This window comes from Morone saxatilis, unplaced genomic scaffold, assembly GCF_004916995.1.
Source record: "Morone saxatilis isolate NCDOM2014 unplaced genomic scaffold, NCSU_SB_2.0 Contig8, whole genome shotgun sequence".
Lineage (NCBI taxonomy): Eukaryota > Metazoa > Chordata > Actinopteri > Moronidae > Morone > Morone saxatilis.
The window spans coordinates 15,316,453-15,329,814 of NW_023340257.1; the positions used below are offsets into that span (position 1 = coordinate 15,316,453).

Here is a 13,362-nt window from a genome sequence, read left to right on the forward strand (position 1 = left end):
AGAGAGAGAGAGAGAGAGATCCATGACCATCTCCCGGGTGTTTAAAAAACTAACTTAGGACAATAGCAGCGAATGAGCGCTTAATTAAATTAATTAGTCCTTCTTGTCAATCTCGGATTAATGGCCAATAGCGACGGTGCTGCTTAATGTTTTTTTTTTCCACTGCTCTTCTCTCTCTCTCTTTCTTTCTCTCTCTCTCCCATATCAGTGAAGGGGAAGGGGGGCTCATCCCGGCATCCTGAGGGGAGGTAATTTGCACGGATCAAGGGGGCAAGGCGCCGCAAAGTATAAATACTGTGACTTCAATAGAGGATCACCAGCAGGTTCCCAACTCCGCTACCAAAGGAGGAGGAATTGGCTGAGAAGATATATTCTTTCTATATTTTTTACCTTCTTCCAGAGTTGGCAGCATCATCTCGTCTCATTTTCAAGGGGTCGACTTTAAAACGAGCCACACCATTGATGTCTTAAGCTGTCGTGGAGCAAAAGGGGAGAGAGAGTGTGTGTGTGTGAGTGAGTGCGTGGTGGTGGTGGTGGTGTGTGATTTTTTTTAAAGAGGAGAGAAGGCAGGGATGGAAGAGCTCACCGCTTTCGTGTCTAAGTCTTTCGATCAGAAAGTGAAGGAGAAGAAGGAAGTGATAACCTACAGAGAGGTGTTGGAGACCGGGTCGACGCGAGCAGGGAGCAGGGAGTCTTTATCCGCGGAGCCGGGGAGCCGAGAGGAGGCGGCAGCCGTCACCCGGAACGTTGCGCTCTCGCCGGGCAGGGAAACGGACATGCTCGGCCCGGAGAGAATCAGGGACGCCGGGAGCCCCAAACTCATTGACGGTAGGACTGCATGCTGTAAGCCTACACGGTCTCTTTAGGGGATGTCTGGAGGACTTATAGGAGTGCACACACTGACCACGGGCACGCTTTTATTTGCGAAACAGTTTAAAAAAAACAAACATCTTAATTCTGGTTTATATGATTATAAGCAGATCATAGTGTCGTCCTTGATGTAAGTTACAGGATGATCGAGCTCTGTAAGAGGAGAAATCTAATGGTGCTTTTCTGAAAGTGTGTATTTTTGTTCGTGTTAGTTGTTTGCCTTATGCACACTCAAAATCGTCCTCTTTAAAATGTTTTTTTTTTCACCAGACATTACTGCTCATAGTATTTTCAATTTTAAGAAGGTGTTGGAGCCTAGTAATGTCTTATTGTGGTGCAGTTTAAAAGTTTCAAATAGTGCATCAGAAAAGGGCCCACCACAGTGAACTATGATAAACAACAAGGCCTCCTGTGGCAGCAAACTAATAACCATCCTTCTATAATATATGATTTAAGCCAAATGCGTTTTTATATCACAAGTTTATAGTAACAGGCCTAAAGGTGCATCGTGGTCCTCGGAGTGTCTTAAGTTTATTCTACTTCAGGCTGATTAGAAGCCTTATATCAGTGTAGCCATTTCTATTCATTAGGCGTCACTGATTGTCAGTCCTCTCAGGAATCTGTCTTTCATATATAATGTCAATGTCTCAACGAAAAGGAGGCTCATCAAACACCTGACACACAGATCACTGCACATGAAAGGTGATCGAGCCCTGTCATTTCTGTAGTCGCTCGCTACACATAGATGTCTGTTTCCAGGTGTGAAAGCACATCAGGTGCAATAGCAGATGGCTTGAATGTAAGCCTGATGATCTCATATTACAAATATGAAATAGACAGTAGGTGGAAGAATTGTTTTTCGTTGCTGCCCTCAATAATTCAGTGTTTATTTATATATAATTGCACAACGAAAATAACAGCAAATAGAAAAATAATATAGAGAGTCAAGATAAAATTATACTTTAAACGGGGAAGCTTTCATTAAATAACATTAACTGCTATGGTGTTTAATGCTTTCAAACAGGCTGATTAAAATTGCGTTAGAATTATTTATTTACATTTTCAGAATAGTAAAGCAGCTGCTCAGCTGTCCTGTGCAGTCTGCTCACTGTGTATTATAAAACCTGGACACAATGTGACAACACACAGGACCAGATATCTTAAGAGTTGGGTGGCTTGTTAAAATGACATCTGTTCGTCATGGGCAGCGTGGTTAAAAGCAGAACTGCGACAAGCATGTATCAGACATCCAACAGTGGGCACAGTGTTGCATATTTATAAGCAGTTAATAATTAAAGAGCTTTATGTAGCTCTACAAAACATCCGAGGTCTGATAGCTCTGTGCTCTTTGAGGGCTGGGAGGGCATGTCTTTCTCTCTTTCTTTCTTATCATCTAGGTTTTATTTCAATTTGGTCTGGGTCGATAATAATTTCTCGCTTCTTTTGTGAAGATCATGAGTATTTAGTAGCTGTAGTCACGGGTGTATTTCAGTTCTTCTGCCCTTTAATGTGGAGTTTGCACACCCATTTGTTTGGCTCATTTGTACTGTGTGATTAAGCCCACGCATTAAGCTGTCAGTTATACGATTTATATGAGAATAAAACTATTTTTAGGGGTAAAAACACATTCAAACATTTAATAAATATATGTCGGTGAAGGCCAGTGATGGCCATATAGACTGAGTGTCACAGTACAGCTCCATGATGTCTGATGTCTCATCTCGCTGCCACACAGGCAACACGGACGTCAAAGAAAGGAAAGAGGACTCGAAGCCTATAGAGGACGAGGCACAGACTAAAATCAAACAGAGGAGAAGTCGGACTAACTTCACATTAGAGCAGCTCAACGAGCTGGAGCGGCTCTTCGACGAGACCCACTACCCGGACGCCTTCATGCGGGAGGAGCTCAGCCAGCGACTGGGACTGTCGGAGGCCCGAGTGCAGGTAGGGACAGTCGGTTCAATGGTATGAAAAAATATTTAAAAAACAATGTAATTTTAATATATTATTAATAATAATAATAATAATAATAATAATGAGGTAGAGGGCCCTTTTTAAATCTAAAAGTACGTGATCAAAAATCTGAAAAATATAGAAACATATTTGTTATCGTTATTATAACTATGGCAGTGTGAGTTTATGAGTATATGTGTAAAAAACAATGGATGGCAGTAACCCACATGCTTAAATTGAAATAAAAATAATAAAAATACAAGTAATAATAATAATAATAATAATAATAATAATAATAATAATAACAACAACAATAATAATAGAAGAAGAAGAAATAATAATAAGAAGCACAGACTCTCACGTCCTTGTCCTTTTTTCTGGAGGGATTTTAATAATCTATTCACAGATTTGTGTTATGATAAGCTATCACGCATAAATATAGACTGAGGGTGATAACATTTTGTTTTTAAGGAGGGTTTTCATGTTGAAGATGAATGTGCTCACACGTACACTTGCCAGACTACAGTAGGCCTGAATTTGTGAAATGGTTCAGGGGAGCCCCAGAGGAGTGTTTGTAAGTTTTAATAAGTTGCTAAGAATTTTTTTTAAAAGGAAGAGAGAACGGAGCTCGCCATCAATATGTTATTTATTTTTTCCCCCATCATTTTCTGATTAGAGTATTTTTCTCCCCCTTTTGATGAATTCATTTGTGTCCATTATCTCAATTAGGCCCTGCTTGTATCACGAGAGTCGATGTAATCTTTATTGTCCAAAATCCACCGAAACAAATACGCCTACAAATATTTGCCTTCAGTTTCTGGGTGTATGTTACCAAGGCCCTGTTTGTCAGAGAGGCTGTCGTTTTTCATGGGGACAGACCATCTGCGCAGAAACCCAGTAAGGCTTCAGCCAGTCAGGAGGGTGGGAGGGGGGTGGCACAGACATGTCTTGTGTAACGGGAGCTGGGGGGACAATGAACATATAGACAACTCCTCTCATCTGATTTATCAAAACCCTAGAATATCTTCTCCCAGGCTCTTTTTATCCCGTGGGCCCCGGCCCAGGGGAGGGCTGAGCATTTGTCTCCATACTGAATATGGCGGTCGTTATGGGAAAAAAATAAATCATAAAACGGGCCCAAAAAGATCCCCATCCCAAAACTCGCCCTCCAACCCCCCTGAAAAAAAGTTAAAGCCAGCTTTTTGCAGGGCTCTCCCGGCCTGAACTGGAATCTCACCAATAAGGCGTATTGTGTCCCGAACAAGGAGCACAGCTCGGGGATTTGCATAAATTATGTATTATTTTCTACCCAAATCAAGAGCGGCTCGCTCTCTCTTTCCCTCTGTCTGAGCATCATATCTTTTTACCAGTTGCATGCAAAGACCACACATTTATTTGGATTTTATTTATTTGTTTTTTTCTACCTCAGTCAATAACAGCAGACCATTTGCTTTTTATCATCGCAATAAATTATACGTGAAGCGTGCACAAAAGGACTTCCGATTGACATATACTGTGGTCAATAAATGAAGCCAGCTGACAGACAAATCAATAAGATATTTCAATCATGCTTCCACTCTCTCTCTGTGTGTGTGTGTGTGTGTAGCTATATGGACCTATAATGTAAGGGAGATTGTAGATTGACATGTTGCATTGTGGGCTAATTTAGCCCGAGCTTTGTCTGGGAGACTCAAAGCAGATTAATCGTTTAATCTGTGTTTCAAGGCGTTTCTCTGAAATTGACGCTTGTCGATTTCAACAGAAGGAAAAGAGAAGTGAGCTGTCTTTGAAGGGCGATTTGTGTGTGTGTGTGTGTGTGAGAGAGAGAGAGCAAGTGCGTGTTATGGCGGTGATTAGACAAAATTGCGAGGCATTTAAGCGTTTCTCTGACATGGATATTTCTGCAGATAAGGGTAATTAATTTCAGCGGTCATTTAATGAGAGGGAGATGGAGAGAGAAAGAGGGAGACGTTCTCAGATCGCCTTGCTCTGATGTCCAAAACCGTAATAGCATTGCTGCTATTCGATATCTGAGAGTCCCATTCAACTCTTCGGGGACACTAATCTATAGAAAGATGAAACCGACGCTGACAAGGTTATTTATTATAGTCCAATAGTCCTGCACATTTCCAACAAGGGTGTTTCTATTCTCCTAATAAGATTTTAATGCCCCCTCCTCCTCCTCCTTTTCGCGGATTTACTACTTTCCATCTTTGCTCCACTATTTTCTCCTCTTTCTCTTCCAACAACCCCCCCCCAACTCTGCCTCGTTGTAGGCTAAATGTAATAATTCAAATCTGGGGGGTTAAGCAGTGTCATTAATATTTCAGTGCTCCTCGGGGATATTGTTTTTCTGCGGTTGTTGTCACTTTGAGAGGAATTACACATGGCCTCACAAGCAGCTGCCAATCAGTAGGTCTCTAATTAATTTCTGTCCCTGCAGGTTTGGTTCCAGAATAGAAGAGCCAAATGCAGAAAGCAGGAGAACCAGTTACATAAAGGTACGCTTTCACCCTGCATGCTCCCACAAACACAAACCGATAGGGCTTATTCCATATTCTATGTTGTTCTACACCCTCAAACGCAAACAGCACCCTTCTACTGCTCCTATTTGTGTCCTGGTATCATTTTCAGTTAATTAAGCCATCAAAAGCACTGTGATTTCTTTAGTGACTGTTTATCTTGGACACTATTAAAGTTTACACCGACAATCAGCTTACTGCTCGTTATTCAGCCATGCAGTTTACTTTTATTGTGGTTTTGAATTTTCTCCTAACAATTATGCCATCATCTGTGCTCTTGCAGGAGTCCTGATTGGAGCAGCGAATCAGTTTGAAGCTTGTCGTGTAGCGCCATATGTCAACGTGGGGGCTTTGCGGATGCCATTCCAACAGGCAAGTTACTTTGAAGCGTCTAGTCTTAAAAACCAGACCAATCCCCCGGACTGCTGTCTTGGCACAAGCTCTGCCCAAGTGCTATGCAGAGACTCCAGTTCCAATGTAGGGGGGGTAACTAAACTCTTATTACCACACTGACAAAAACACTGTGCCAGCACAGCGTGGCCTGTACAACCTAATTGGAGAATTCCCTCTATTGTTTTATGGATGATTTTTATGCCTATTTTACTGGAGCTAGTAAACATATTATCAGGCCTGGTGCTGCAGGGTGAAGGATAGGACAGGAGTTTCTTATTTTCTGTGGTAGGAATGGTTTGGTTTTGATTTATTGAACTGGGCACCTGTATGTGGGGGACATGGTGGTGAGAGTCTGGACAGAACAGTCAAATGATGTGCACAATTTACACTGCATTTATTTTTTAGTGAAAGTCCAGTCCTCACTTTGAGCACCACTGGTTGAGATTACATTCCATGCTATTGATTACCAAATAATAATTCAGATTTGGTTCACAAGAGCTGCAGTAGTTAACCCCAGAACCACATGGCATCAGTGACATGCTCAACGACACTTGGTTGAACCCTGAAGTCGAGGTTGGCCTGTTTAACCACCAGGTCAACCTGCCTCCTCACACGAGTACACAGTTAATAGTTGAACCGCATCTAACAGTCAGCACCAGTGAAATGACCCTTCACAAAACCCACTGCAAAGTTAACGCATGTTCTCCCCCCTTCTCTCCCCACCCGTGCGTCCCGTCCCGTAGGATAGTCATTGCAACGTACCGCCCTTCTCCTTTCAGGTGCAGGCGCAACTGCAGCTGGATAGCGCCGTGGCCCACGCGCAGCACCACCTGCACTCTCACCTGGCAGCGCACGCGCCCTACATGATGTTCCCCGCGCCGCCGTTCGGGCTGCCGCTGGCGACGCTCGCTGCCGAGTCCGCCTCCGCCGCCTCGGTTGTCGCCGCCGCCGCCGCCGCCAAGAACACCAGCAAGAACTCCAGCATCGCCGACCTGAGACTGAAGGCCAAAAAGCACGCGGCCGCGCTGGGACTGTGACGCCAGGTAGACGAGAGGGCACGAGGCGTGCACGCTCTGTCTGCCGTGCTCTCGCGACTGAGAGACACTGAACACAAACGCTTACAAAGTGAAAAAACCCAAGGACTAAAGTGAGAAAAAATTATCCACGGACGATATTTATGTTTTGGTTTTTGTTTTTTAAATGAAGGACGACGAGTATAACTATAAAAAATATAGGCTATTTATGAGATAAAGAAAAGACAATGAAAAAAAAGAGACTGTGACGTGATAGCCTACACAGATGTGATTTTTTGGACGCCAAAAAAACAAAACAAAAAAAACAGAGTGGCGGATGGGATGAGTCCTTCTCTGCAGCCACATGGCCGAGGAGGGCGACTGGACGCCCCGAGGAGGATGCAGCTGGGACGGTCGATACTTTGTCAAACAAGGCGAACCATTCTGCAGTTGTTTTGTTCTGTTTTAATATTATATTATTATTGTTATGATTTCATTTTGAACCTATATAGAGGCTGGCCTCGTTATAAAAACACGTTCTCTGTTAAAAAAGGACAGAGCGGGAATTCTTTGACAAAACGGAGAAGAAGAAAAAAAAAAAAAGGGACAATATTCGAAGTGCTTCTCCTTCTTCTGTTTCTTGTCCAAAATTCAAAATGCCCAAGCAGTGTTTGCATGAGTTTGTCTTCACGGATGACGTGATGTGAGCCATCTCCCCCCCTCTTTCTCTCTCTCTCTTCCGCCCCCCCTCTCTTCCTCTTTGCCCCCTTTCCTCTGAGGAAGGGCAACTCTCACTTGAATGTTTGGCCTGTTTGACCTTGTTTGGACCTCCTCTTGGAAAAGGTGAAACTAGGCGACACACCAGAAATGTGAGATTATAATATATGTGTAGGCTATGCTGAGGATAACCCGATCTAGTGTCCATGTAAGGTGGTGATTCGTCCCCTTTTAAAGGAGAGCATTATGTCATAAATGCCATCTTCAACACAGAGAACAAACGAGCAAATGACAGTAAGACAAGGACTGTATGCGAACCGGTACGGGCACGTGTAAAATATGTTTATACACAAGAAACATGCATTATTTTTTATTATTTAGTGGCTTTATGAATGCCTTGTGGGGAATTTGTTTATTTTGTATTTTACTTTATTTCCGTGTATTAAAAAAATCATGTGCTTTCTGTATGTAATTTTGATGTTTTTATAACAGTGAAAGTGAACTTACCTGAGGCACGGATTTCTAAAAAAAAAAAAAAAAAACACCCAAAAAAAATTCATGAAATTGTTTTACTTTTTCCATCTCATGTGAAACGTGAATCCACCTAAACAAAATGTTTTTCGTTCCTACAATAAATTAACTAAAGTTTCTTTAATGAGTTGACATTATTTTTATTTTTTTATTCTTAATTGGCATTATTATTATTATTAATGTTGTTGTTGCTACCGGTGAAACTTTGAGGGCAATAGATTTTTAATAATTCATGCCTGTAGCTATAGGTCTTTTGATAACGTCACAGTTGTGACAGGCCCGTTTAGTCAGGAACATGGGTGTCTGTAGCTGCTCCCATGCCAAACCGATGCATTATTCATAATTTGGTTACGGAGCGTTTGGAGAGGAGGACTGGTAATTTCCAGTACGAGCTAGAGAAACTGCCAGATAAAGGATAGAGAGACAGGGGCCGTTCAGTGGCTCAAAGATAAAGTTTTGCAGCACTGAAGCACTTGAAATGCACACAATTATTATTATTTTTTTCCCCTAACAGGCAACTTATTTAGATTTAAAACCACTGAGTTATTGTTGCAATAATTAAATGAGCTAACCCCAGCGGCCTAATGATTATAATAAACAAAGATGCATATTTAATTTAATTATAGCCACAGTTTATTTGTGGTGTCAGTTTACACATAGCAGCCTAAATGTCTGGATTATATTCGGCCTAAATCAATAATGTTTGTTTTTTTCCTATCAGCAACATTTAAGATATTGTCAGTAATAAACATTTTTACATAAAGTAATATAGGTTAATGGTATTCGATGTGATTCCAGTTGTGGATCCCCATGTTCCGTCTTGAATCTGGCATCCTGCCCATCTCCACTGAATGAAAATGTTGCCGGTTTATGTGTCATGACCTTAAGTTTGGCATTATGCATGAAAATATACAGGCAGCACACAAAGTAAAACAAAGCCAATGTCTTTGTAAAAAATAATTTATTAACGCGTGCCTCACTTGACTTACAAATCTGCCTGATTCATTTCCTGACATCTTAACCGCCTCTTATTGAACATTTAATAAACACCTGACACGGGAGCCTATAATTATAGGAATCCAGATCGCATTACCCTTCCGATATTTCCACACAAAACACAATGTCTTTAGCTATTAATTAATACTGATCTCACAGAGTCTGCACTAGAGTCTGGAGTGTTTGTGTATCTCGCCGTTTGGGGCAGGATTTAGACGCCAAAACTATTGAATTATTGATTTTGAGCCTCGCCAGTAATGGAGGAGACGGAACTGGGAAACTGCTGAGCCGGGAGCGTGCACAGCGACCCTGCGATGGAACAGACACATCGGGGTCGGGGGCGCGCCTGTCCTGTCACCGTACCGCTTACTTGTAGTGACCACAGAGTGAGGTCAAGTTCATCAGAGTCGTTATGTCCCATTAATTACATCGGTCAGACATTATTTACTACATGTTCAGTCTTCCAATGGAAAAGTTGGGCCTAGGGCATCCAATTTTGTTTCAAGGCATATAAATAAATAAAAATCCTCATTTGGAATTTAAAACAATGGTGATTTAAAGGTTAAGAAATATAGATCCTAGTAATATGAGATTAAAAAATGCCATAAACTACAAGTGTCACTCCTTATTGAGTACACCACAAGGACATTGCTGTCCTTGTCCTGTCCTAGTTTAATGAAAACTGCAACAACCATTTTATGAAGGGATAATTAATTTCCAGTAATATTTCGCATCACCTTATCTCCCTAAATGGGGTCTGCATTCGGTACTGTCTCAATTTTTGCAGTTTTCACAGCAGATTATTTTTGAACAATTCCCTTCCAATACTCCACGACTACAATCCAAAGTCTTGATGTGAACTGTGAGGCTGCCGTTGTGGATCGGACCATCAGCTATATCAGCATGTCCTGAGGTGTAGTGGTGGAGTGGAGGGCCTCCGCCCTGAGGGGCCCAGGAGACAATGAGACGGGGACACACAAGTGTTCTCCTGATTAGACATGGAGACGACCAGCGCTCTCACTCTCCTCTCAACACACTCTTAAGACACACACCCCCACGCAGCCAGCCGGGAGCCAGCCATGCAGGCTCTCTCACTGGCTTTTTCTCACTGTCTTTCCCTCTTGCTCGTTCGCTCCGTGCTTTCCCCCCTGGTCTCTCCCTCCCTCCTCAACTCATGCACACACTCACTCTCTCTCTATTTTAAAAGATTATTGTACACCATGTTTGAGGAGTCAAGAGCGGGCCAGTTATATTCAAGTTCATCAAATGAATGAAAACAACACTGGACATAAATCCAAGTGCAAACACACACACACACCCACAGACCATCATAGCCTGGTGAGTCACAACAGCACTCCACACCATGGAATCCTTCATATCAACTGGTGCTGTCTTGTTGCTATATTTACCCCACTACAACCCCTGAGACAAATACACTACTCTCTCATTTCCCGCACTTGGCCCTTTATCAAATCAGGGCACGTTAAACAATCACACAGAGCAGTTTTTACTGACAGCGGAGGCATTTCCTTTTTTCTTTTTTTTGCATGTGAATGGCTGTGGCTAAATGTGATTCTATAGCCTATACTGTTTGTATCCATGCTCGTGTGTGTGGATTTATGTGAGAGAGCTTGCTCTTCTTTTCTCTCTAAGGACTTGCCTTTGTTACATGTTAGGAGTGCTCAAAGAGCAGGGCGCACACAGCACCGCACCAAAGACAACAGCCATCAGGAGCAACAGCAGATAAAAGACCAACTTCAAAGACATCAAATGGAGCGAAAGTGAAAAAGAAACCTGCTGAAAACTCCCTCCAATAGCACTCAGACCAGCAATTAGGACGCCATATCGCTGGCTGTTATCACGTGCGTGCACTGTATAGGCCTGGGTGGTTAACCGCAGCACTTGGTGTGGGTTGCAGTCAGCGGAGAATTACAGCATTCATACAGCTCGCACTGTATTTAATTTCACTGTAGGATGAAAAGTGGGTGTTCACACAGATTTGACCCCTGCTATGACCAGGGAGGCTTAACCGTGGTGATTACAGACACAGAAAAACAACAGTCTCTATCTCCAGCTCCTTCTATTCAGCAGCTAAGTAGAACAAAACAAAACAGAGGTCAGAACAAAACAAGAAGTCTAATTGTTTCACTGTTTCCTGTTTAGGTGCCCTGGGGCAATCTACACATTTTTATGTACTGGGTGCATTTTATTTGTTATTAATTCATTTCCAGTTGCAGCTGGTTTGCAGATTAGGGAGATAACATAATGTATAACTCCCTGCCCTGGGAGGGAGACATAACAAGGGTGTATGTGTTGAGACCTGTGGGCACTAGTAGCTCTGAGGGGATTTTATTGTTTCCATCGAAAAAAGGTGACATTTGGTGTATTGTGGAAGCACTGGGGGGCTGGGGGCTGGGGGCTGGGTGAGTTTGTGTGCATTTTTGTGTGTATGAGTTTATGTGCGCATTGTGGTCTGAGAGAAAAAAAGAACAAAATTAAATTCTAAGACACAGAGAGAGAGAGAGAAAGAGGGAGAGTGATGTGGGGCACACAGTAAATGTTAAACATTTGGCCCATGCCGCACTGTATTTACAAGCTGGTAAGATCCAATCATCTGTGTGTGAGTATAATCGAGTACTTGCTTTTCAATCATCAGATGTTTGTACACAGACTCTTAAATTACAAAAAGCCTCTTGGAAACACAGGCCTAACTCATCTCATATTGATTGTATTCACGCTGTCTGAAGTTTACAAAATGTCATTTTAAAATGTCATGAAATGACAAAAAAGCCGACAAATCACCCAATATTTGTATCAGGATGCTCAAGTGTCTTTTTAATGTGGGTAAATCCGGGGAGGTCCAGGATCATTCATTCTGGGGCTAAAAGCTTTTTCAACATTCTGTCCAGGGAACCATTTATGACCATTTATATATCTGTCAACCGCATTCAAATGCACTTGGAACTGGTGACAGACATGTGTGGTCAAGGCAAAGTTTAGATGTGATGGAAAATAGCCCCTGGTTTTCAGTGTAAGCATCAATCACCTGTGTACTGTAAATGTTACACTCATAAAGCTGTTAGTTGTTTTCACATAGCCATAAATCTACGTATGTGCAGTATAAAAATCAATGCATCTTACTGATGTTAGAAAACATACAACTCTATGATGGATATGCTGGTTGCAATTTAGTTATAGTTTTTCATTCGGTAGTTGCATACAAACACATCATAACTTTATGAGAAATGCATTGTGATTTGTCTGAATGTGACCTAAGGAATGCGTAAACATTAACAATATGTTATATTTATGATATGAAATTGCCCAGAACTATTGGCAAATGTGTCCAAAGGCAAAGTTTATTATGGGAAACATCCAATGAAACTGAAAATGTGCCATAATCTTCATGATAATGTAAAGTTGATTATGTTAAAAACCCCCACAAGATTTGGATTCTTTAGACTCATTAATATGCAAACTATTCTGTAGTACCCATCTGTTCAAGTTAGTTAAAGATATATAGGCAAACTATTTCTTAAAGATCAGACAACCTAACTCTGTTATTGACTATTTTTCTCAAGCACATTGTTTCTGCTTTCCAAAATCAGTTATTGCTGTAATAAAGAAGAGTAAAAAGGAAAAAAACTGCCAAAGGAAAGAAAGAAAAGTGTTATACATCATCCCCTTGTTTCCTGTCAGCTCTCTACTGTTACTCCACCCCATGCCACAACAAATACAAATTAATAAACTAAATAAAATACAACTAACAAGACAATTGTTGTTAAGGCAAAGTGTTATTCTATCAATATTTATATTATAGGATTATCATTACTAATGCATTAATGTGTGAAGTAGCATTTTACTGTACTACAGTGGAGTAAAAAGTACAATGTGTGTATGATTTGTAATGGAGTAGAAGTATAAAGGAACATAAAAAGGACCTACTCAAGTAAAGTACATGTACCTGAAATGTATGTAAACAAACTTAGTTATTTCCCACCCCTGCTGAATTCTACTGGGTACAGTGAATGTTTATATGATTAATGATTAATATAATACTTGGTTGTCACGGTAGCATAGGGGCTAAAACGTGTACCAAAAAAGTCAAATAATGTTTAGTTTAATTCTCAACATAAGCAACTCTTGTATTTTTTACAGTGTCACATCAATCATTAGACTGTATTATTATGCAACCACCCACTGTATGTATCCTTTAATTCATTATTAAAGCATTATCCATGAAAATTAAAGTTTACCTAAAGTACCTGTCCTGTATATTAATAAGTCTTCGGGGCAGTAGAATATGGGAGCAAGAGGTCAAGTGCTTTAGAAGTAATAGAATTTTAAAGCAGGAAAGTGTCTGTCAT

The 13,362-nt window shown here is 41.2% G+C and overlaps 1 protein-coding gene across 1 annotated transcript; it reads left to right on the forward strand.

Moving 5' to 3' along the window:
- Nucleotides 1-572: 572 nt before the first annotated feature.
- On the forward strand, nucleotides 573-7,343 carry shox2 (short stature homeobox 2). The gene is made up of 5 exons (XM_035680307.1): nucleotides 573-828; nucleotides 2,606-2,814; nucleotides 5,267-5,324; nucleotides 5,629-5,717; nucleotides 6,482-7,343. Exons 1-5 carry the CDS (start codon nucleotides 573-575, stop codon nucleotides 6,773-6,775), a joined length of 906 nt encoding a protein of 301 aa, XP_035536200.1. The 3' UTR covers nucleotides 6,776-7,343.
- The last annotated feature ends 6,019 nt before the right edge of the window (nucleotides 7,344-13,362 follow it).

Coding starts and splice junctions, on each gene's coding strand:
- shox2 (XM_035680307.1), top strand. CDS start 573: ATGGAAGAGCTCACCGCTTTCGTGTCTAAGTCTTTCGATCAGAAAGTG. Junction 5,325..5,628: donor GGAGAACCAGTTACATAAAG/GTACGCTTTCAC, acceptor GTGCTCTTGCAG/GAGTCCTGATTGGAGCAGCG. Junction 5,718..6,481: donor TGCGGATGCCATTCCAACAG/GCAAGTTACTTT, acceptor CCCGTCCCGTAG/GATAGTCATTGCAACGTACC.